Raw genomic sequence first — 23,644 nt, 5'->3', positions numbered from 1 at the left:
TGTATGTATATGTATGTATATGTATGTATATGTATGTATATGTATGTATATGTATGTATATGTATGTATATGTATGTATATGTATGTATATGTATGTATATGTATGTATATGTATGTATATGTATGTATATGTATGTATATGTATGTATATGTATGTATATGTATGTATATGTATGTATATGTATGTATATGTATGTATATGTATGTATATGTATGTATATGTATGTATATGTATGTATATGTATGTATATGTATGTATATGTATGTATATGTATGTATATGTATGTATATGTATGTATATGTATGTATATGTATGTATATGTATGTATATGTATGTATATGTATGTATATGTATGTATATGTATGTATATGTATGTATATGTATGTATATGTATGTATATGTATGTATATGTATGTATATGTATGTATATGTATGTATATGTATGTATATGTATGTATATGTATGTATATGTATGTATATGTATGTATATGTATGTATATGTATGTATATGTATGTATATGTATGTATATGTATGTATATGTATGTATATGTATGTATATGTATGTATATGTATGTATATGTATGTATATGTATGTATATGTATGTGTATGTGTGTGTGTGTGTGTGTATGTGTGTGTGTGTGTATGTGTGAGTGTGTGTGTGTATATGAGTTGCTGGGTCTTTCTTTGCCTGTTTCCTAGCCTACCTCGCTAATGTGGGAAATGGCGATCAAGTATGACAAAAAAATTAACAGACTGGGTAAACAACAGCAAAAAAAAGCATACTTTTTTATATCAATACTTACTGTGACTGTAAGAACAGCAGAATTAGGTGTAGCTCCCTCACTAACAGCAACAGAATAGCTTGGTAAAGTGAAAACTGGGCCTCCAGTATTTGGACCTCTGTTAACCATCATCTCCAGTATACTTTGGCTATACAATCCACCTCTGTCTGTAGCCTGAAAAAGGCAATACACTTAAAATTATTTTGTTCAAATAAGACCTACTTCAATTCTACATACCACTCAAAATTTTTAATTCATTTTATGAATAGGTACACAGATAAATAATATCCATCTATATCATAAACAAAAGACTATACCACTCAACATTTGGTGATTTAACTTTAAAAATGGATGTCTCTTGCTTGTCTGGATTTGTTTTCAAACTCAATCAAAGCCAATAAATATTGAAACGCTATGCACATGCTGAAAAATACTTTTCAGTGAAAATGCAAACATCTTGGCAACCATGAGCAGTGAGCTAAAAATATGCAGTCAGGATCACAATGCTCTACTAACAAAATCAGAGCTAAAATACATTTGGATCCAAACATTACATATAAAACTGATAACCTTTCCAGGTGATTAAGTTGATATGACAAACTCTGTTAGAATGAGAGTAGATCTACAAAAAGGTTACTATGAAGACAGGAGTGCATACTCAGGAAGGGGAAATAAGAGTTTTGTTTGCTTTTCTTAGCTTCTGATGGTCCTGGAGCCCTTTTCTTTAGTTTCTGCCTAAAGAAATGGCATGGACAGGCTCATGTTAAACTCTCTCCAGCATTTCATCAGGAATGAGTTACTTTCTTGCCCATATAGTTTCCACAACAATACTAACCCTTAGTGTGATGGAGTACTGGTCCCCAGCTTCTACCTCCCCAACAAGGGCCAACTCTCCTGTCGATGCATTGATGGAGAACTTATCCAGGCCATTGTTGGAAACATGGTAGATGCTGTACTGAACCTCAGCATTTTCTCCAACATCATTGTCCTTGGCAGAGATCTGTAAGAATTTGCTTTACATATATGTGTGCAGACTGGCCTCCTGGCAACACAATTCAAAGTTATACAGTAATGAATGATGAAAATAAGACAGGTTTTAATTTTGTTAGCCACTCTAAGATACAAAAATGAAGCAGTAACTTTTAAGATCTACCATATGTGTAAAGAAACTAACTGTCTGGATCCTACAGAATCATTCCTGAGTTAAAGATCAAAAACAGCTGCAATTAACATAGAACATGTAATAGTAACCTGTGCAATAATTCTCTTGCTGCTCCAGCTTGGACAGATACTGGAGGGTAGACTGGCAGTCGTGGTTGGTTGTCATTGACATCATTAAGAACCACAGTTAGAGTTATGGGAGCACTGGCTGCTCCACCTTCCCATGCCTCCCTTGCTACAATCTGTTAAAAATTAAGGAAATATCTTCTAATTAATTTCTATTCAACTTTGTGATGCAGTGGACATAGATAATAAAGTTAATCTTGCAGTGCGATGATAAATACAATCATGTATGACTATAATATGTGCCTACAGTGACCATATCTTAAGGTAATTTTCTAGTATGCAGACCTGGAAAGTGTAAAGTCCAGGATTGGGAGGGTCACGGTCCAAATTATTCTCAGCCACCACCAGCTGACCCCCTGAGGCCACACGGAAAGCAGTGGTGGTTAACTCCCATGTATATGTTGGCAAGTCATCAGCAGCAGTCTGGAAAATTGTGAACATTATTGAGTCTTTAGGAACATCACATATGTAAATGCACCTACTGTCTTCTAAACATTTCCAAGGCTAAGTTTGGTTAGTGGGTTCTGCAGATTCATATGCATCATCATAAGTTATATCAATTATATTAATAATATTAACTTCATAACTCATTCAACAGGACTCTCACATCTTCAAAGCTACACTCCACTTAGGAGTAGGAAAATTAAAGATTGCTTTAGAGCAGCAAGGGTCTTGACAAGACAGTTCTACTTTCCATCCACTGGTGATACAGCTGTACTAAAGCTGACTTCTCACTGAAGTGTAGGCACAAGCACATGAAGTAAAGTAACACTAATTACTTATAAAGACAGATTCAAGATGAAAAAAGAATAAAGTAAGTGAAATTTTTCCAGTGATGGATCTCCCTGAATGTAAGTTGATATCCCAAAATTGTACAAGTATGTACTTAAGGCCATCCAAAGTCTCTAAACAAAACCCTTCATGATTGTTGTGCTCCTTATAGTCCAGGCATCAAAAGGTTTTCTATGAATCATTGTAGGGTGAAACTTCCCACCTGCAGAATAAAGGAGCTGGTTTCCCCTCAGCCTCATTCAGTTCAAACAAAAGCCAGAATACCTCTTGTCAGTAATGAAATTACAGAGCTCAGCCTACAGAGTTCAGCATGCAATCCAATCATAAAAAAGAAAGGTATGCAACCCTTGGGGAAATGAAAATTGTTTGCTCTACCTGCTCTCTTGCAGTGCAGAAGAATGCTAGAGTACATCCTCCACAATGTGTGTGAAGTTCATCCATGCCAAAAACCATATCAAAGGTAAATGGCCAAATCAGTAACACCCCTAAGTATGCACATAACAGATATCATCACCTCAACACAAGATTTTGAGAGGGCCATTGAGAGTATCCCCATACACTCAGCCCCAGGCCTGGACTCAAAGAAATGAAATACACCTCTAACAATAAGCACTAAATGTCCTCTGGAGAAAGTCTAGATTCTGGAATCATTCCCAAAATTCTTCAACTGATTCATATCACCCCATTCTGCAAAGGTGGAAGCAAGGCAGTCCCAAAAAACTATCGACTAATAGCATTAACTTTATAATTCATCAAGATCTTCAAAAGAGTCCTAAGAGGCAAACTGAATGAATTTATAGAAGTGAACAATCTACATAAATCAGGAAAACATGGTTTAAGGGCAAGAAGAATTTGCCTCTCTCAATTGTTCAACCATTGTGATAAGATCATTGAAGCTCTGGAAAACAATAAATATGCTGACACAATTAACAAAAATATTTGACAGATGTGATTGTCATAGCACATAAAATGCAAAAGATGGAAATAACCAGAAAAATTGGGAGAAGGATATGCAACTTTTTAACTAATAAATCAAAACAATCCTTCCAAAATAGTCTATTCCTTACCTCCAAAATTTTCTATTTTTGGGGAAAAAAATTACACGTCAAATATTTCATCCTTATGTTTTAGCCTGCTGCAACACATATTCTCAAGTTATCAAGTGTCCTTCACTCTAACTTGCCAGAAGAAATGCTCACTAGAGCAGATTGTATGTAGAGGTTTGTGGAAATCTGTTCTCATTAATAGCCAACTCCTGTTTGGAAGAAAACTAGTTTTGAATTTACACAAAAATTTGTCTTCCTACAGGGAGACAGAGAGCATGCCTTCTACTTTCACTCCCTGAACAACATCCCTCTTTATTCTCATACTTCCTGTAGTGTAGTTTGTGGTACATAAGGTGATCCAGTCCTATGGGGTAGATGGTAGGTTAACCAAAAGGTTATTTGGGGAACACTGCATTCCCTTATGATTCCCAGATAACATGACTTTCATATTCTAATTTTTACTGCCTACCCTGTTTAACTAAACAAATTCATAACTCATTTCATGTGACTGTTACTTGTAATTGCTATTTGTGTGTTACAGGGAGAAAGTTTTACGCTCATTATGCCCCGTCTCTTAACCTTCAATATACATACCATGTTTTTATTCCTATGTATGTATGTACACACACACACACACACACACACACACACACACATACATATCCTAGCTTATGTCTGGTACCCACTTTATTGAGCAGGCCCTTGGGGAGGAGGAAGAACTGGGTGAATTATGGACTGACTGCCTGCTACAACCAGGATTCGAACCTACACAGGTTTGATATTAGGCAGCCAAAACTTGCATGATGGTCAGTATCACTAACTGGTGTACAGAGTGAGAAATAAACACATTCATCATCCACCTACAAGATCTGGATCATTAACGGTGAGTTTGATGGGGTGTGGCTGAGGGTAGTCATCATATACAGGAGTTCCAGGAGCTGCATTCTCATTCACATTTCCAGTGTATGACGATGCTGTGACCACTGGAGGAGAAGAGTCAACGCTCTGAACATTTATTACCAGCTTGGCTGTAGCAAATCGTTTTGCTTCACTCTCCTCCTCTGCCTGTCCGGGCACACAAAAAATGGCATAAATAGCAACGAATCAACAAGGAATTTTCTTTTTTAGCCTCAAAAGAGGACTGAAATCTGCAATAATTCTTAGTTGTATATCCAAATAAATGTGTTTCCACTGATCCATGTGCCACAATCCATGAGAGAGGAAAACTGTCCATAAGTAAATCTTTATGATAAAGATTTTAGAATGATCTTTACTGTTTATCAGAATTCAAATTGGAATGTGAATGAAAAATACGATCATAAGTAGAAACATTATATAAAACTAAAGGAGGATTTTGAATGGACTTGATCATTTCTTTATACTACACATATCATAAATTGTTTCAATAACATGAAATCAATGTATAGAGCACTTACAATTAATTCAATCAATTCTTACTATACTTTTCATGTGATGAAAGATTAAAGGAATTTAAATTTATGTCATGAATACCAACCTTCACAACAATCTCAAACTGTCTAGTAATTGCTCTGTCAACAGCAGTTATGTGGGTCACAGCTCCTGTTTGAGGGTTGATGGCAAAGTAACGATCATATGTTCCAGGACGACCCGACATGAAGGAATACCTGAGTAGACATTTGAAGTAAAAATATGCAAGACATGTAACCTGTGGGAGAATATAGCATTAACAATGAAAAATTAAACAGTCATATGTTCTATACACCTTTAGTGCTTATTCCAAAACAGAACTTATATGGAGAAACATTCTTCAGTCTGATGCTACTTTACACAACTGTTACTCATAGCTTTCTGCAAAGAATTCCAATTTCAATTCATGTCCATCATTCTATCAGTGTGCAGAACTCTTTTTCTCTTAGTTATTATTCAACAATACTATACTTATTCCACAAATGTTTCCTCATTAGAAATTCAGTCATTTATGTATATATGCAAATAATTCTTTCTGAATTTAGTAACCTATTCACATTGGTCATACCTGACTGGGGTGGCCAACGAATCAAGATCTTTTGCTCGAATTCTCTCTGGCTTCACACTAAGGACTCCTGACACCTGACCTGAGGTGACAGACGCAACATATTCAGGGTTAGCACAAAACGAGCCAACCCGAGTGCAGGATGCATATTCAAATACCGGATCCTGGTCATCACTGTCAGCCACAGTTACAGTGAGGGTTGTGGTACTACTAAGGCGATCTTCTGGAGACTGAGCTCGATCCTTTGGTAAGATGAAAAAAAGTTAGTGCAGTAGTAACAACTGGAAAACTTTTGGTTAGTACAACATAAATGAAAAATCATGCAAATATGCAAATCAACTTCAGTATCTTCATTCCAAAATCATATTCAACGGAATTATGAATACCAAAATTCTATGGATGATACACAAGTCAAAAATAATTATTCAAATATTCAGTGTAATATAATAAGTGGAAGAGAAAGAATTTTTCAAGACTGAATAGCTTCTAATGACATATTAGTTTCTGATTTCATGATGTATGCCTATTCACATATTCACTGTTGAGTGGAAGATGTGGAAGCTTCACAAAACTCTCCAGCCACTGATAATCTATACACTACATGTATTGAAGACTTCACTGCAATGCTTAACACCTATCCAGTCACTGATAATCAATACACTACATGTATTGAAGACTTCACTGCAATGCTTAATACCTAAAAAGAAAGTGTGCTGATCTGACTTCTTCTAGAGGTAAATCTTGGTCCAAAAGCAAAAGCATTTTCAACAACTTTAGTTCCACTTTTCCTCCTCTCTGCAACCTAACAAAACTATAGCTAATCCTCCTGCTGACAAAGCCACTGTTTTCAGTGCCTTTCCTTCCAACTCTTTCTTGGATGATTCCGTCTCAATTTCTTCTCACCCACTTTCCCCGACTGAAACTATCTTCTCTTGTACTTTCCTTGCAAAAGGTCTTCCAAGTACACTCCCAGTTACAAAAGAGCAAGGTTTATGATCAGAATGGCTGTTCTAAAGAAGTGTGCTGCTGAACTAACTATTACCCTTATTCACTTATTTGTCCAACTCTCAGAAAGAACATTCTGACACTTCTAACTATTACTTCATCATTCTCTCTTCTGCTTCCACCAAAACTTTGGAAATATTTTCACCATAGTTACTCAGGAGTATCATACTTTTCTGCCATATCATCACCAAATATGGCATTTACGGTGTCAGGTCCAATGATGAGCTTCTCTCCTATGTGAATCCACTGCAGTTGTCAATTATGAAGCAATTTTACCCTCTTATCCCATCAAAAGTAGTGTCTCCAGGAGTCCTTTTATCACCTACTCTCTATAAATGACCTTTCTTTAACCCCTAACGTAATTCACTCTTATGTCAATGATTCTGCCAAAGTTTTCAACTCATTTTTTCTGCTCTCCTTACTCTATCACTTCTTTCTCTTGCAGTGAACATATCTCCTTACTCAGTCTGAATCAATCCAGCATCTCAAAGTGGAAAGGCAGAAACCTAGTTAAATCAAACAGTGCAAATTAATTCATTTTCTCCCCATATCTCTACTAAATTTAATTATCTTCTGCTAGCAAAATTCAAAGCACCATAATTCAACCCTGCAACAACATGAAAATGCTGGGCATAATCATATCCTTTCTATCCTAAAACCCCTCACATAATAAACATTAAAAAAAGTATGCTTCCCAGAAGCTGGGAGTGTTCCACAAGTACCACAATCATTTCCTCTGTAATCAGCTATTCCATATCTACGGGGACTTTATTCGCCCCATTATGGAGCACAGCTTGCATATCAAGAGTGGTTCCTAAACATCTTCCCTTTTAGCCAGATTGGAATCAAAAGGCTTCCACTCTCCTGCTTTCACCTCTCCTTATCCTTTTCGTTCTGTCTACCATGATGCTGATGCCCTCTCCCTATTGTACAGGTACTTTCAGCCAGTACTCCCATGAAATGTCTGCATGTGCTCCTGCTGCTACTTCCTGGACATTCTACATGCAGACCAGCCACACGGGAATTGAACATTATAATGCCTCCTTCTTTCCTTGAACAGTAAAACTGCTGTATTTTTTTCTATGTTAGCTGAGACAGAATGGGCAACTGGTTTCCATAATCAAAGTCATCTCATTAATGTTCTTTTTCTATTTCTCACACTGTCATGTGTAATACACTAAACCACAGCTCCCTATCCTGTTTTCTTTTTCAAAAAGAATGAACAGAAAAGGGGGCCAAGTGAGGATTCCCCCTCATTAGTCTTGTTCCAAGCTTTTGTTCATGCTGTTTGATTCCACCTTCTTATAAGTGGAGCAAGAGGTGGTGGCTCAGGGTGCAGGTTGTATGTCCAATGAAGTTTATGTGATGAGGCTGACAGTCCCAAACATTGCATAGGTATTCATATGCCCCATCAGTACAATTCAAACTTTCAGAATGACCTACCATACAGTTGCTCATTATGAGTGAACATGTTTTCAGATTGTTGTAGTATATCCTAAGCTAAGCCAGGTACCTATTTCAATGACCAGCCCTAGGGGATGACAAACAGCTGGGCTGACTGTGAACTAGCTGCCATGACCAGGATTCAAACCTTTAAGATTCAAGTAAGAAGCTAGGATTAATTTCATTCTTTTTCTTGTAATATACTCTATTTTCTTTCATATACAAATGACATAATTAGGGCATGTTTCTGCTTGTGACATGTCAGGTACTATATGGTTCAAGAAAAAAAGGGGGATGCTGAACTTACTCTCTGTGTTTGGGCATCATGTATAAAGTGTCCGTGAGAAACTTCATCCACCTCCCCATACATTTTCAAAGGTGATGTCATACATTCTTTCTATTACTTTGTCATCCCTCCTTTGGCCTTGCTTACATGTGGGCATGAAATTAACAAGGTCCCTAAAGTATTCTAGGTCCATGTTTTGGGTGCATAGGCTCTTGATCTGAATGAGGAAAGGCACTGATGAGGTGTTTCAGGATGCAGCCAACTGATCATGCATTCTGAGTGCTCAGTGTGATTAGAAATCTCATAGGTACCCACATTTTTTTTGCTTCTAAGCAAGAATTCAGGTTTTTCTTCCACAGAAAAGTAAAAGCCAAATATCTTGTAAAACGCTTGGAAGAAATACAGTGCCAAGATATTCCTAAAAAGAAGTGGCAGCCTGGAAAAGTATCCTGAAACAGGTTACTGGTGCTTATACCATTAGAAACACTAGTCTTAGAGACAAGATGCAAGATGATTTCACCCTGAGAATATGTTTGTACCCACAATGAATCTTAGCCATATGTCACCTTTGAAAATATATGGTGGGTGGACAAAACTTTTTGCAGATGCCGTATAGGCAGTCACATACCGCCTGCATTTAAAAACTGAGATACATGAAAAGTATGAAATTTGCATAAATGATTTCTGCATAAGGAAAATTATAAGTATGAAGACAATATACAAATATGAAAGTAAGAATAATCAGTGAAAAACGAATGTTAAGTGCAGCTCTCTCAATTCTTGTAGAGCAGTGCCAAATAACCAACATTTTAGCACAAAGTACATACCTTAGCCAAAACAGTTATGTAGTATACTGAAGTTCTCTCATAATCAAGTGATCGGTTCACAGTAATAAGGCCTTGGTGAGGTAGAGTAATACTAAAGAAGTGATAACCATCGCTGTCAGGGTCAGTGCTGCCTGGTAAAATACTGTAGTCCACTTGGCCATTCACACCTGTAAGTGTCAAATACATTTCAATCTTTCTGGCATATCAGTCATCCTTCAATGTTGGGACAGACCTGACAGGTGTATTCCTGCCTTATTTTAATTCTCTAAGTTAAGGTAAAGCTCTCTTTATATTGATTTTTTCACTCAACAATTGGTGACTAATGCCTTTTCTGATCATATTTTACTCTACATGCAAGCATCATCATGAATAAAAAGCTCTATATCAAAGAAAACATATTTCCACAAAGAACAGACCACTGTATTTTCTGTTTTATGAACTCATATTTGATGTTTCCCCTACCTCCTTAAGTTCAGCATTTTAGCCATCAACTGGTGAGGTGAGAGGATGCAAGCATACTGGTGCAAACTTATGAAGAGAGCCACACATGCTTTGCAAAGTTCTATACATCAGTGAAATTGTTCCATGTTAAGTTTCTACCATGTATGTATATGAGGTATAACAAGCCTTCCCTGGTTTTATCTGAGACCATCAGTTTGAATTGATAAAACAAATCAAAATTTGTCACTCTCATAAATCACTTTATACCCTACACTCATGGCAGAGCACACTACCCATCCATGTCTACCAACAACCTAAAGACTAAGGCCATATGAGTGATTTTCCGATATTGTCAACTAGACTTTACATTTTTCTACAAAACCTTATATAGCTTGGCTTCCACCCACATGATACCATCTCCTCTTAGTCAACTCTCTGTAGTGCAATATGAAATCACAGAATTTCTAATGCCAAGACTGTTCTGATCTTTTCTAATTCTAGCACAGAAATGGACACAACAAAAGGGTCGTTAGTTCACAATCAAAACTTATATCTATGCTTACAAGTTTTATTTTCCTAATACATATCTAATCTCCTTTCCCATCTTAAAGAGGTGGTACCACTAGGAGGAGGGTGATCGGGAAAAAATCTTGCTCTGCTTTTCCTTCTGTTCTTAGTTTTAGAAAATAGTAATATAAAGGAGATTCAATCTTCTCTATCCCTATCTCCCTTAATCACTTTTTATGACAAGCAAAAATGAGGTTAGTACTACTTCCCTATTCCCACGGGTAATATATATGTTTTTTCATACTTGATTGCCATTTCCCACATTAGCGAGGTAACACCAGAAAACATACGGAAAAGGTTACATCTGAAGTCATAAGAAATCTTAGAAGTGAAAATACATAAAGTTATGAATTGCAGTTTTCTCTATATTTTCTTTAGATACATATTACTTTTGATGACAAAAAGAAGGCAACATCACATTACCAGCATCTAGGTCATCAGCATGCACCTTTCTGAATATTGTAGTTCCCACTGGTGTCAGCTGTGGAAGACAAAAAGTGGATTTAAACATCAAGGAAAAGATATATATAAAAGCCACCAGACACAAGAAGCACTGGAAACAGGGAAAACATAAAATCCTTTTCTGATAAACAAATCAAGAGTTCTGAGGTAGACAAAAAATTTAATCCAATAGTCTGCATATCCACATAAGGGTACTGACTCCCCCGAGTGATGATACTCCCTCTCATCAATTCAAAGGTGGTTATTCAGAGATTGTGGGATATACAAACTTCCCTGTTTGTATGTAAAATTTCTTCCCTAACTCACATATCAATCATCACAAATCAAGTTATCTACCTACTGAGGAAAACCAGAATGATCTTAGATTATCAAGTTTTGAGAGTATAAGAATCAAATCTTTGCTCTTACATACCCTTTGAGATATTCTGAGAAAAACTAAGGTGCTCATTTATCTATGGTCAGTAATAAACTACATGAAGATAACTAGTCCAAAACCCTTAGGGCCAAACAGTGTTTGGATCATGGATTTTTTCAGATTATAGGTACCACTCTCACTCAAAGGGATTTCAGTTTTTTAAATGTCTAATGTATGTGATATATGTAAATAAATACAATATAAAACATATGAAAACATTCATTTATTTTACTTTTTTGTCTTTGTCTCTAACAAGTGTAATATTGGGTAAGGAAGAGAGCTTGACAATCACAAGATGAACTGCCAGTGCTTAGATATTTATCAAATATAATAATGAAAGCAAAACATGGGCAAAAACTACAGAAATAATAGAAATAACTATGAAAAGCATGCAACACTAACACCTTGAAATTAAACTTCAGAAACTTATGAATCAATTCGCTGGAAAGCTTGAATGTACAAGCATTTAGATTTTGGATGTCTAGATGGACGACAGATGTTAAGCTTGGAGATCCTCTATATGTAATACATTTATGTGTAATAAAATTGAAAAGTAAACTGCATACTTTAAGATTAAGGTAATCCATGTGAAGTTCATCTAGTCTTCCAAACATCTTAAAAACTTTCATAAAGTGGAAGGGTAATTTCCTTTTGAATAGTTTGCTATGCATTCTTTGTGGTTTGAACACTTAGCCCTCAGAGACTGTAAAGAATGACACCTGAAATTACTTGCTTTACCTATATATTCCTTCCTGGACCTCAGCAACACTAATATACAGTAGCAATAATACAATATTTCTTGGCTAACAGCAGTTAAAACCCACCTCTGGTACAGTGATTGCATATGGAAGTCCAGTGAAAACTGGTGCATTGTCATTTATATCCGTAATACGCACAATGACAGGGATGCTGCGGACGTGACCAGAGCTCCTGATGATGCATGACACCTGAGAGGAAGAGAAACTCATTAGTGCAACTAATAATGAAAAATCATTTGTGTCACATTCATAACAAACAACTATCCTCATCTAAATAATATATGAAACATCTGTAAGGTTGAGACTTATTGTTAAGACTAAAACATAAGTTTTAGGTCATCTTCCTGTAGAGAATGAGTGAGGAAAGATTGACCAAGAGGATATATGTGTCAGAGGTGGAGGGAACGAGGAGAAGTGGGAGACCAAATTGGAGGTGGAAAGATGGAGTGAAAAAGATTATCAGTGATCGGGGCCTGAACATGCAGGAGGGTGAAAGGCATGCAAGGAATAGAGTGAATTGGAACGATGTGGTATACCGGAGTCGACGTGCTGTCATTGGATTGAACCAAGGCATGTGAAGCGTCTGGGGTAAACCATGGAAAGTTCTGTGGGGCCTGGATGTGGAAAGGGAGCTGTGGTTTCGGTGCATTATTACATGACAGCTAGAGACTGAGTGTGAACGAATGGGGCCTTTGTTGTCTTTTCCTAGCACTACCCCGCACACATGAGGGGGGAGGGGGTTGTTATTCCATGTGTGGCGAGGTGGCGATGGGAATAAATAAAGGCAGAAAGTATAAATTTTGTACATGTGTATATATGTATATGTCTGTGTGTGTATATATATGTGTACATTGAGATGTATAGGTATGTATATTTGCGTGTGTGGACGTGTATGTATATACATGTGTATGTGGGTGGGTTGGACCATTCTTTCATCTGTTTCCTTGCGCTACCTTGCTAACGTGGGAGACAGCGACAAAGCAAAATAAATAATAAATAAATATCCTATCTTGGACAGTTGTTCATGACTTGTGCATGTGTCTCCAATGGGATGAGAGTAGTGATTCTAAAATATCAAATTTCCCCTCAAAATTCATGGATGACTAAATCCATGCTGTAGCTCCTGCCTTTGTTACCAATAAGAAATATTATCACGAACAGTGATGAAAACAAAGCCATCAAGAACCATTTCACAAAAACTAGAAAATCTGGAGTAGGTTAAGTTCATCATGATTTAATGCCCATAAACTTTTTTGGGACAGAAAATTATATGTTAAGCAAAGTGCATGTTTTGGGATAGACTAAATCTCCGAGATCTATCCTAGGTCTGAAACTGGCCCTCAGATTAAGATTCTCTGTACAAAGTCCCTTTAATCCATTCAAAATGATAGTTTGAAAATCTTTTACTAAGATCTACATCTCAAGCCACTCACATTGAATTAAGTAATTTCTGATGTAACATTCAAATCACAATGAACATGTTATGCATTTTAGAATATCTCATTAAGGAATCAGAGACTGAAACAATAATCATGATTATATTGTGAATCTTTGTGTGTTGGAGGTGAAACTATTCTAAGGAGTGTGGGGCCACCATAAGAACCAAGATCCTTTCCCTCCCTTACGGTCATAACCTTTTGCCTTATTCTGACTTGTGTCTCTCTTCCCTTTCATTCAAATTGCCTCACTTATCATTCCTCTTTCTTAATTCTTCCTCTAATAACATGTAGACACATGGCCAACTGAAGGAGAAAGTACCTAGGTAGGTTAAGAGTGGAAAGGAGGTATCCTGAAAGTTTAATGGTGGGCGTGGGCATCTGGAAGTTTAGAGGTGGAAGTGGGCATCTTGGCAACTGACTTATGGGAATAAGCATCCATGTGGTTAACTTATAAGAGTGGGTAGCATTTTAGTTGACTACTGTATGCAGAGCATACGGGGGTAATTGGTCATCCTTCTGGTTGGCAGATGACAAGATGAATTCAAGTAATAATAACTTATGGAAACATCATTTTACAAGATTTGTAAGGGAAGAAAAGTATATATTGGTTTTGAAAACTTAAGTACACATATAAGGCATTCAGAAAAAAATAATTGCAGCATATAACAGATTCAAAAAAGAGTAAGCATTAAAAGTTTGGAGTCATTGTTTGTATATAATAGACTAACAACTTTCAACAAATATAGTATCTGAAATAAAGAAAGTCAGTTACTGTGCTGGAACACAACAGCTGCCAGAAGCACCTCTGTTGGAAGAGAGGAGAAGGGAGGACATAATAACATTTTCTCTGATTTGTCAATTTCGATACTGGACACTTCTCTGGAACAAAGGGGAACAGATCGATCAAGTGGACACAAGAGGAAACTAAGCAAGAAATTATTTAGACAAGGTATAAAATGCTTTCATAGAAACAGCAGTTATGAGTGAGTGGAACAAAAAGGAAGTGAAGAAATAGTGAATACAAAGAACACTGAAAAGCCTAAAATTTGATAATTTGTGAATTTTTTTCAGCAGATGGATGTGCTTCTGTACCTCCATGTACTGGCAGTAACAAAGAATATTTATATCTCAATCCATCACTCCTGCATAATAATAATATATTGCAGGAACTACATTAGAATTCACAGATTAATTGGGCCTAAAGAGTCACACAAGAAAGTGGCTAGCCAATCCCCTGCATGGCTGGTGAACACCTTGCATGGGTGGTGGACATCTAGCATGGTTAGTGGACCTCCTGTATGGCTGGTGGACCCCCTTTATGGCTAGTGGACCCCCTGTATGGCTGGTGGGCCTCTAGCATGGCTGATGGACCCCTTATTTGGCTGGTGGACTTCCTGCATGGCTGATGGACCCCCTTTGTGGCTGGTGGACCTCCTGTATGGCTGGAAGACCTCCAGCATGCTGATGGACCTCCAGCATGCTGATGGACCTCCAGCATGACTGGTGGACCTCCAGCATGGCTAGTATGGTTGGTGGACCCCCTGTATGGCTGGTGTACCCCCTGTATGGCTGGTGGGCCTCCACATGGCTGATGGACCCCCTGTTTGGCTAGTAGACCTCCAGCATGGCTGATGGACCTCCAGCATGGCTGATGGACCTCCAGCATGACTGGTGGACCTCCTGCAAGGTTGGTGGACCCTCTGTATGGCTGATGGACCTCCTGCTCAGTTGGTGGACCTCCTGTATGGCTGGTGGACCTCTTGCATGGCTGGTGAACCTCCTGCATGGCTGGTGGACCTCCTGCATGGCTGGTGGACCTCCTGTATGGCTGGAGGAGCTCCAGCGTGGCTGGTGAACTCCCTGTATGGCTGGAGGAGTCCCAGCATGGCCGGTGAACTCCCTGTATGGCTGGAGGAGCCCCAGCATGGATGGAGGAGCCCCAGCAAGGCTGGTGGACCCCCTGTATGACTGGTGGATCCCCTGTACGGCTGAGGAGCCCCCGCATGCCTGGTGGAAATGTGGATCAGGGAGACCTGTTCCTAGGGGGATGCTGAAGCGATTGTAAATATTCTTCAGCACATTAAAGTAACATCCCCGTGCCTCACACACTGGCTGGCTGAGAAATGCACTCATATGTAAAACTAACCTAGGTGTGGACGCCCTCCCCCAACACGGACACGGTCGTGGACGTAGACATTCACATGGACGCAAAGGAGAACCGGAAACTTCGAGTTGTGAAGTTTTGGGGCCCCGATGAACCCAAAGCACGTGAGATCATGAAATACGGGCGTAATAAACGAGGTGCCATACATGACGCAGGTAACTTGCCTCAGTAAACATTTATATATAATCAGGATGAGAATGATCCTGTCTCTTCCCATCACAGGTATACACTTCAACATTATAATGATTGAATCTGACTTGCCTCACACACCTAATATAACTTCATACAGCAGACCATACAGAAGCTGGTCACCTCAACGAACATCTGCGGGGCACAGTCAGGCAGACGTCACGGGCAACACTTCCATGACGTTATGTTATTTCCATTAGCTGATTATGGCTGCTTATGGTCGCTAGCATCATCGTATCCTTCACACAGCTGGTGCAGTCGATGCTTACAAGACTCCAATATTCCTGCTGCTGGGTGGAGAGCACGACCAGCCTCCTTAACGCAAAATCAGACACTGCTTCTTCCACCAGGTCACCGCCCATACCCAACCCAACGTACTTGTGACGGTCCCAGGGTCAACATACAACATCATTCAAACTGCACACAAAGTCATACATCAGTGTCATCAAGGGAATGTTCCACATGCGGCATCACAGTCTCAAACATGATTACCACAACTACTGACTGTCGTCTGTCCAGTCATCATAAGATATATCATCGGGAACACGAATACACTGATAGCCGCAGACTGGACGGATAGCACACGAAACCAATAGGAGGAGCGTTGCTCGAGGCTTCTGGCTCAGCACTATATAAACATGCGTCTTATTACGCAGGCAATATATACAGGTGCCAACTTGACCTCCCTAGCACCAATATACTTCACCAGGTTAAGCTCTTTGTTCCACCACTGGACCATAACACACTTAGGACTCACTGTCTATCCCACCACTGAAACGGAGCACTGCTAGGACTCACTGACTGTCCCACCAGTGAACAGTTACACAGCTGGAACTCACTGTATGTCCCACTGGGTGTGTGGCAGGTGTAGGGACGTGGTCAATGGGCTGGTGCTCGTGCTGGGTGTAAGAGTCCAGGTGTACACTTTATCTCATGCCTGGAATTTTCAAACCACTGGAACCCCATACACTACTCATCTCTCCGTACACTGGAACCCCCGTACACTCCCCCTCTCCCTGCAATGGAATCCCGTACACTCCTCACCTCTCCGTACACTGAAAGCCCCGTACACTCCTCACCTCTCCGTACACTGGAACCCCCGTTCACTCCTCAACCCTCCGTACACTGGAAACCCCGTACACTGGAAACCCAGTACACTCCACCACTCAATACATTGGAACCCTCATACACTCAACACTGTACATTGGAACCCTCGTGCATTCCTCCACTCTGTACACTGAAATCCCCGTACGTTGGAATTCCTGTACGGTCCTCCGCACATTGGAACTTCCGTACACTGCAATCCTCGTACACTTCTCATTACTCCACACACTAAAGCCTCCTTACAACCCTCCCTACTCTGTACACCTCCTACTACTCTGTACACCCCCTACTAATCTGTACATCCTCCACTACTCTGTGCACCCGTAACTACTCTGTGCAACCCCCCCTCCACATCTACGTACATTCCCACTACTCCGTACACCCCCAACTTTTGTACACCCCACTACTCCATACATCCCCCACTACTCCGTGCACCTCCAAACTACTGTGCACCCCCACTACTCTGTGCACCCCCACTACTCCGTACACCACACGCTACTCTACCTCACAGCCACATTCCACACCAATCAGTCTTTCATATGTATACAAAACATAAGACCTTTGGTGTCGCCAGTCTTTACCGATGATAATACTTACACCCAACTGACAAGTGAGAATAATACACCCTACTGACAGGTGATGATAATACTTACATCCTATTAACGGTTGATGATAATAATTACATCCTACTGACAGGTGAGAATAATACTTACACCCTACTGACAGGTGATGATAATACTTACATCCTACTAACGGTTGATGATAATAATTACATCCTACTGACAGGTGATGATAATACTTACACCCTACTGACAGGTTATGATAATACTTACACCCTACTGACAGGTGATGAGAATACTTATACCCTACTGACAGGTGATGAGAATACTTATACCCTACTGACAGGTGATGAGAATACTTACACACTACTGACAGGTGATGATAATACTTACACCCTACTGACAGGTTATGATAATACTTACACCCTACTGACAGGTGATGAGAATACTTATACCCTACTGACAGGTGATGAGAATACTTATACCCTACTGACAGGTGATGAGAATACTTACACACTACTGACAGGTGATGATAATACTTACATCCTACTGACAGGTGATAATACTTACACTACTGACAGGTGATGAGAATACTTATACCTTACTGACAGGTGATGAGAATACTTACACACTACTGACAGGTGATGATAATACTTACATCCTACTGACAGGTGATGATAATACTTACACACGACTGACAGGTGATGATAATACTTACATCCTACTGACAGGTGATGAGAATACTTACACACTACTGACAGGTGATGATAATACTTACATCCTACTGACAGGTGATGATAATACTTACACACGACTGACAGGTGATGATAATACTTACATCCTACTGACAGGTGATGAGAATACTTACACACGACTGACAGGTGATGATAATACACACTACTAACAGGTGATGATAATACTTACATCCTACTGACAGGTGATGATAATACTTACACACGACTGACAGGTGATGATAATACACACTACTAACAGGTGATGATAATACTTACATCCTACTGACAGGTGATGATAATACTTACACACGACTGACAGGTGATGATAATACACACTACTAACAGGTGATGATAATACTTACATCCTACTGGCAGGTGATAATACTTACACACGACTGACAGGTGATGGTAATACACACTACTAACAGGTGATGATAATACTTACATCCTACTGGCAGGTGATGATAATACTTACACACGACTGACAGGTGATGGTAATACTTACATCCTACTGACAGGTGATGAGAATACTTACACACGACTGACAGGTGATGATAATACTTACATCCTACTGACAGGTTATGAGAATACTTACACACGACTGACAGGTGATGATAATACTTACATCCTACTGACAGGTGATGATAATACTTACACACTACTGACAGGTGATGGTAATACTTACACCCTACTGACAGATGATGACAATACTTCACACACTATTGACGGGTGAGGATAATACTTACACACTACTGACGGGTGGGGATAATACTTACACCCTACTGACAGGTGATGATAATACTTACACCCTACTGACAGGTGATGACAATACTTACTACTGACGGGTGAGGATAATACTTACACACTACTGACGGGTGGGGATAATACTTACACCCTACTGACAGGTGATGATAATACTTACACCCTACTGACAGGTGATGACAATACTTACTACTGACGGGTGAGGATAATACACACTACTGACAGGTGATGATAATACTTACACCCTACTGACAGGTGATGATAATACTTACTACTGACGGGTGAGGATAATACTTACACACTACTGACGGGTGGGGATAATACTTACACCCTACTGACAGGTGATGATAATACTTACACCCTACTGACAGGTGATGACAATACTTACTACTGACGGGTGAGGATAATACTTACACACTACTGACGGGTGGGGATAATACTTACACCCTACTGACAGGTGATGATAATACTTACACCCTACTGACAGGTGATGACAATACTTACTACTGACGGGTGAGGATAATACTTACACACTACTGACGGGTGAGGATAATACACCCTACTGACAGGTGATGATAACACACCCTACTGACAGGCGATGATAATACTTACGTCGGCCTGCCAGACAAAGTGAGGAGGATAAGCATGAATGAGGTAACACACGACAGTTGAGGGAGAGTGAAGCGGTAGGTAGGTGGCGACTACTGGTTTGGTCGACCACGGAAGTGTGTCAGTAGGGCAGCCAATAGTGGCTTGCCCACCATTAATATTTTCCCCTCCCACTACACCCATGTAGGGTAGGTCTCCCACTACCACTGGGACAAATACCATGGGCTGGGCAATTAATGCACCACTTGAACGTTATAGATCCCAACTAACACAAATGTCCACTGAAAAAAATAACAATAAAACATACGAAATAAAAGTAAACTCGTAAAATTATACAAGCTGACATTCATCAATGAGTGGTGAGGTTATGAGGATGGAATCCCGGTACAGGAATCCTTTAGCAAGGGTATGATGGCTTTTGAGGTCTACACGACAATGAGGCAAGTGATTCTTCAGGTGGAACAACTCATTACAGAGCCTAATGAGTCGCTGGGAACCTCTGGCACAGGGCAGCCAGGGTAACCAAGTGACTGTAAACAGCCACTGAAGAACACAGCGACCGGGTCTCACGGTTTTGCCATGGACAGTGGCAGCAGGACTGGCCAGCGCCATATGGTGCATACGTCTGGCAGCGGGAGGCGGCATGAGGAGGTATACAGTAGCGTTGGCTTCTCAAAAAAGGATGTATGATAATTATCAACATCAACTCTCGTAAACTGTAGTGAAGACGCTACCAGGATCCTGCTGGTTACGGTGAACAGGGGCAAGGTTGGCATCCCCCAACACCTTTACTATAATACACCCCTGCTCCTGTATTACAACATGAGCACACTGCAAGGCTCCAGACTACATATTATCGTACATCTTGTTCATCCTCCCGCAAGGGCTGGTCCATGTAAAGGGTACATGTGTGCGTGTGTGTGTGTGTGTGTGTGTGCTATTATACAACTTCTTAAACTTCATTAGGCTGACCTCAGTTACTTTTTTCATTTAGTTCATTCCATTATCCACAACCCTTGCACTACAAAGTAATTCTTTACAATTTTTTGTCTTGCTTAATTTCATGTTATTTCCCCTAATTGTCCTACCCTTACATCTTTGGAAGAACTGTTCACTATCAGCAAATCAATAAGGTGTAAAATCTTAAAAGCTGTGATCGGATATTCCCTCACTCGTCTCTCTTCCATGATGGGCAAATATGAAGCCCCTAGCCTATCCCTTTACTTCTCTTAATCCTGGTAGGATCCTTGTTGCCTTCCTCTGGACCTTCTCTAGCAACTCTGTGTTTGTTTAACTGCGATGATCAAACTTTTGGAGGATATTCTACTTTCGGCTTTATGTAAAAAAATGAACAGCGTCCTGATTATTTCTTTATCAATATACTTAAACACTGTTTCAATATTTGGGAATACTGTGCTGCCTGCCACTTCTGTAGTGAGCCACTACTATAGTGTCTGCCACTACTGTATGCATGCCACTACTGTACTGCCTTTCACGACTGTAATGCCTGCCACTACTATACTGCCTGTCACTACTGTACTGCCTGCCACTTCTGTACTGCTTGCCACTACTGTAGTGTCTGCCACTACTGTACTACCTGCCACTACTGTAGTGTTTGCCACTACTGTAGTGTCTGCCACTACAGTGGTATCTGCCACTACTGTACTGCTTGCCACTACTGCAGTGTCAGCCACTACTGTACTGCCTGCCACTACTGAACTGCCTGCCACTCCTGCACTGCTTGCCACTACTGTAGTGTCTGCCACTACTGCAGTGTCTGCCATTACTGTACTGCCTGGCACTACTGCAGTGTGTGCCATTACTGTACTGCCTGCCACTACTGCAGTGTCTACCACTACTATACTGCCTGCCACTACTGTAGTGTCTGCCACCACTGTACTGCTTGCCACTACTGCAGTGTTTGCCACTACTGTACTACCTGCCACTACTGTAGCGACTATTGTAGTGCTTACCACAATAGGAATACTACTAACGCCAAGATACAGCATAACAACTCTTATCTGACCGTACGCTGACACTGGGTCGCTGGTCACTCCCGTATATCATAACACATGTACTGCCCTGTGCTTGCCTCCACCTAACCCCAAGACATTGTACCCTCTGTACGGTCTACATTTGCGTCCTCCATGCATCATGTGCTCGCCTACACACACACACACACACACACACACACTGTTACAGAACTATTTTGTTTAGAGAGATCATTCTTAACTAGTCCCAGTGAGATGGGTGGAATACGGGAGGCCCCTCAGCAGCGACGGAGAACGCAGGCTTCCAGGGACGCCATATATGGCGTCGGCCAGCCAGGGCCCGCCTCCCGCGCCTGAGATTACCTCCTCATCTACCGGTGGTGGAGGGATACCGGACGGGAACCCTTGGGATACTGGGATGCACAGAGCCACGGTACCCGGTAAAATTAAGGTGGCGTAGGAAACTATGAGGCACCTGGGACCTTCCTCAACACGGCGACTCAAAGAGAGAGAGAGAGATTCTCCGACGCCACACACACAACCCCCCGCACCACATCCCCACAACCCCCGCACCACATCCCCACAACCCCACACCACATCCCCACAAACACGGGGGGTTCCTGCCCCTCCAGGCGACTCCTGTCAGTGGTCTTAAAGCTACTGCCTACAAGCACCAGCTTCTAAAAAGGCAGCAGGCAGCAACTACAGCAACCGACTCCCTCTCTATCCGGAGACGAGGTGGTGCTGTATATGCTGCTCTTCCTGCTGCTGTTCATCACAGCTGGTCATATGCCAACCACACCCAGGAGGTGATCTACCTCTCCTCGTCCCATCAGCTAAGTTAGGAACTCCAGCCGGGCCAAATTAGGAACTTAAGGTAGGAACTCTACCCGGGCCAAGTTAGGGACTTAAGTTAGAAACTCTAACCGGGCCAAGCTAGGAACTTAAGTCAGGTCAGAAACTCTAGCTGGGCCAAGTTAGGAACTTAGGTCAAGTCAGGAACTCTAACCGGGCCAAGTTAGGAATTCTAGTCAGGCCAAGGTTGGAACTTGGGTGATTATCGTATATGCAAATTGTAAACAACTCAAAAGCCTAACTTGTGAAGTTAGTCAAGTCCTAGTTTACCAAATTACCTCTCTCTCTCTCTCTCTCTCTCTCTCTCTCTCTCTCTCTCTCTCTCTCTCTCTCTCTCTCTCTCTCTCTCTCTCAGGTAGCAGGTGAGGGTGGCCACAGCCCAGGGAGGTACGACCACACCAGGGGAGACTTAAGTACCAGGTTCAGGGGCCCGCACTGCCCCACACAAGCGGTGCCAGGCTCAGGGGCCCGCACTGCCCCACACAAGCGGTGCCAGGCTCAAGGGCCCACACAAGCGGTGCCAGGCTCAGGGGCCCGCACTGCCCCACACAAGCGGTGCCAGTCTCAGGGGCCCACACTGCCCCACACAAGCGGTGCCAGGCTCAGGGCCGACTGCGTCAAACCAGCGAGTTGGCTAGGCTCAGGGGCCCGCACTCTCCCCACACAAGCTGGTGCCAGGTGGCTTGGGGCCGCAATACCCCACACAAGCACGTGCAGGTCAGGGGCCAGACATACCCCACCACTGCCAGCTCGTCCCCCTCTCCCCCACTCTCATCTCACCCCCTCTCTGCCCCCAAGCAGAGGTGGCCAGCTCAGGGGCCGACTGCCACACCAAGCTGTCCAGGTCAGGGGCCCGCACTGCCCCACACAAGCGGTGCCAGGCTCAGGGGCCCGCACTGCCCCACACAAGCGGTGCCAGGCTCAGGGGCACGCACTGCCCCACACAAGCGGTGCCAGGCTCAGGGGCCCGCACTGCCCCCACACAAGCGGTGCCAGGCTCAGGGGCCCGCACTACCCCACACCAGCGGTGCCAGGCTCAGGGGCCCGCACTACCCCACACAAGCAGTGCCAGGCTCAGGGGCCCGCCCTGCCCCACACAAGCGGTGCCA

General features: G+C 41.4%; 1 protein-coding gene across 1 annotated transcript in view; it reads right to left on the bottom strand.

Annotated features, from left to right (window-relative positions):
* Positions 1–23,644, bottom strand: part of Cad99C (cadherin 99C) — a 175,790-nt gene that overhangs the window by 72,732 nt on the left and 79,414 nt on the right. Inside the window, exons 5-14 of the mRNA XM_071696412.1 lie at positions 12,195–12,317; positions 10,917–10,974; positions 9,486–9,652; positions 5,928–6,166; positions 5,427–5,556; positions 4,775–4,975; positions 2,358–2,495; positions 2,024–2,188; positions 1,621–1,785; positions 807–959 (exon numbers count right to left, since the gene is read on the bottom strand). Coding sequence (XP_071552513.1) covers positions 807–959; positions 1,621–1,785; positions 2,024–2,188; positions 2,358–2,495; positions 4,775–4,975; positions 5,427–5,556; positions 5,928–6,166; positions 9,486–9,652; positions 10,917–10,974; positions 12,195–12,317 — 1,539 coding nt within the window. The remainder of the gene's footprint in view (positions 1–806; positions 960–1,620; positions 1,786–2,023; positions 2,189–2,357; positions 2,496–4,774; positions 4,976–5,426; positions 5,557–5,927; positions 6,167–9,485; positions 9,653–10,916; positions 10,975–12,194; positions 12,318–23,644) is intronic.

Source organism: Panulirus ornatus, chromosome 59 (genome assembly GCF_036320965.1).
Source record: "Panulirus ornatus isolate Po-2019 chromosome 59, ASM3632096v1, whole genome shotgun sequence".
In the NCBI taxonomy this organism is placed as follows: Eukaryota; Metazoa; Arthropoda; class Malacostraca; order Decapoda; family Palinuridae; genus Panulirus; species Panulirus ornatus.
The sequence above is the reverse complement of the archived record's forward strand: the minus strand, read 5'-3'. Positions and strand labels throughout refer to the sequence as shown.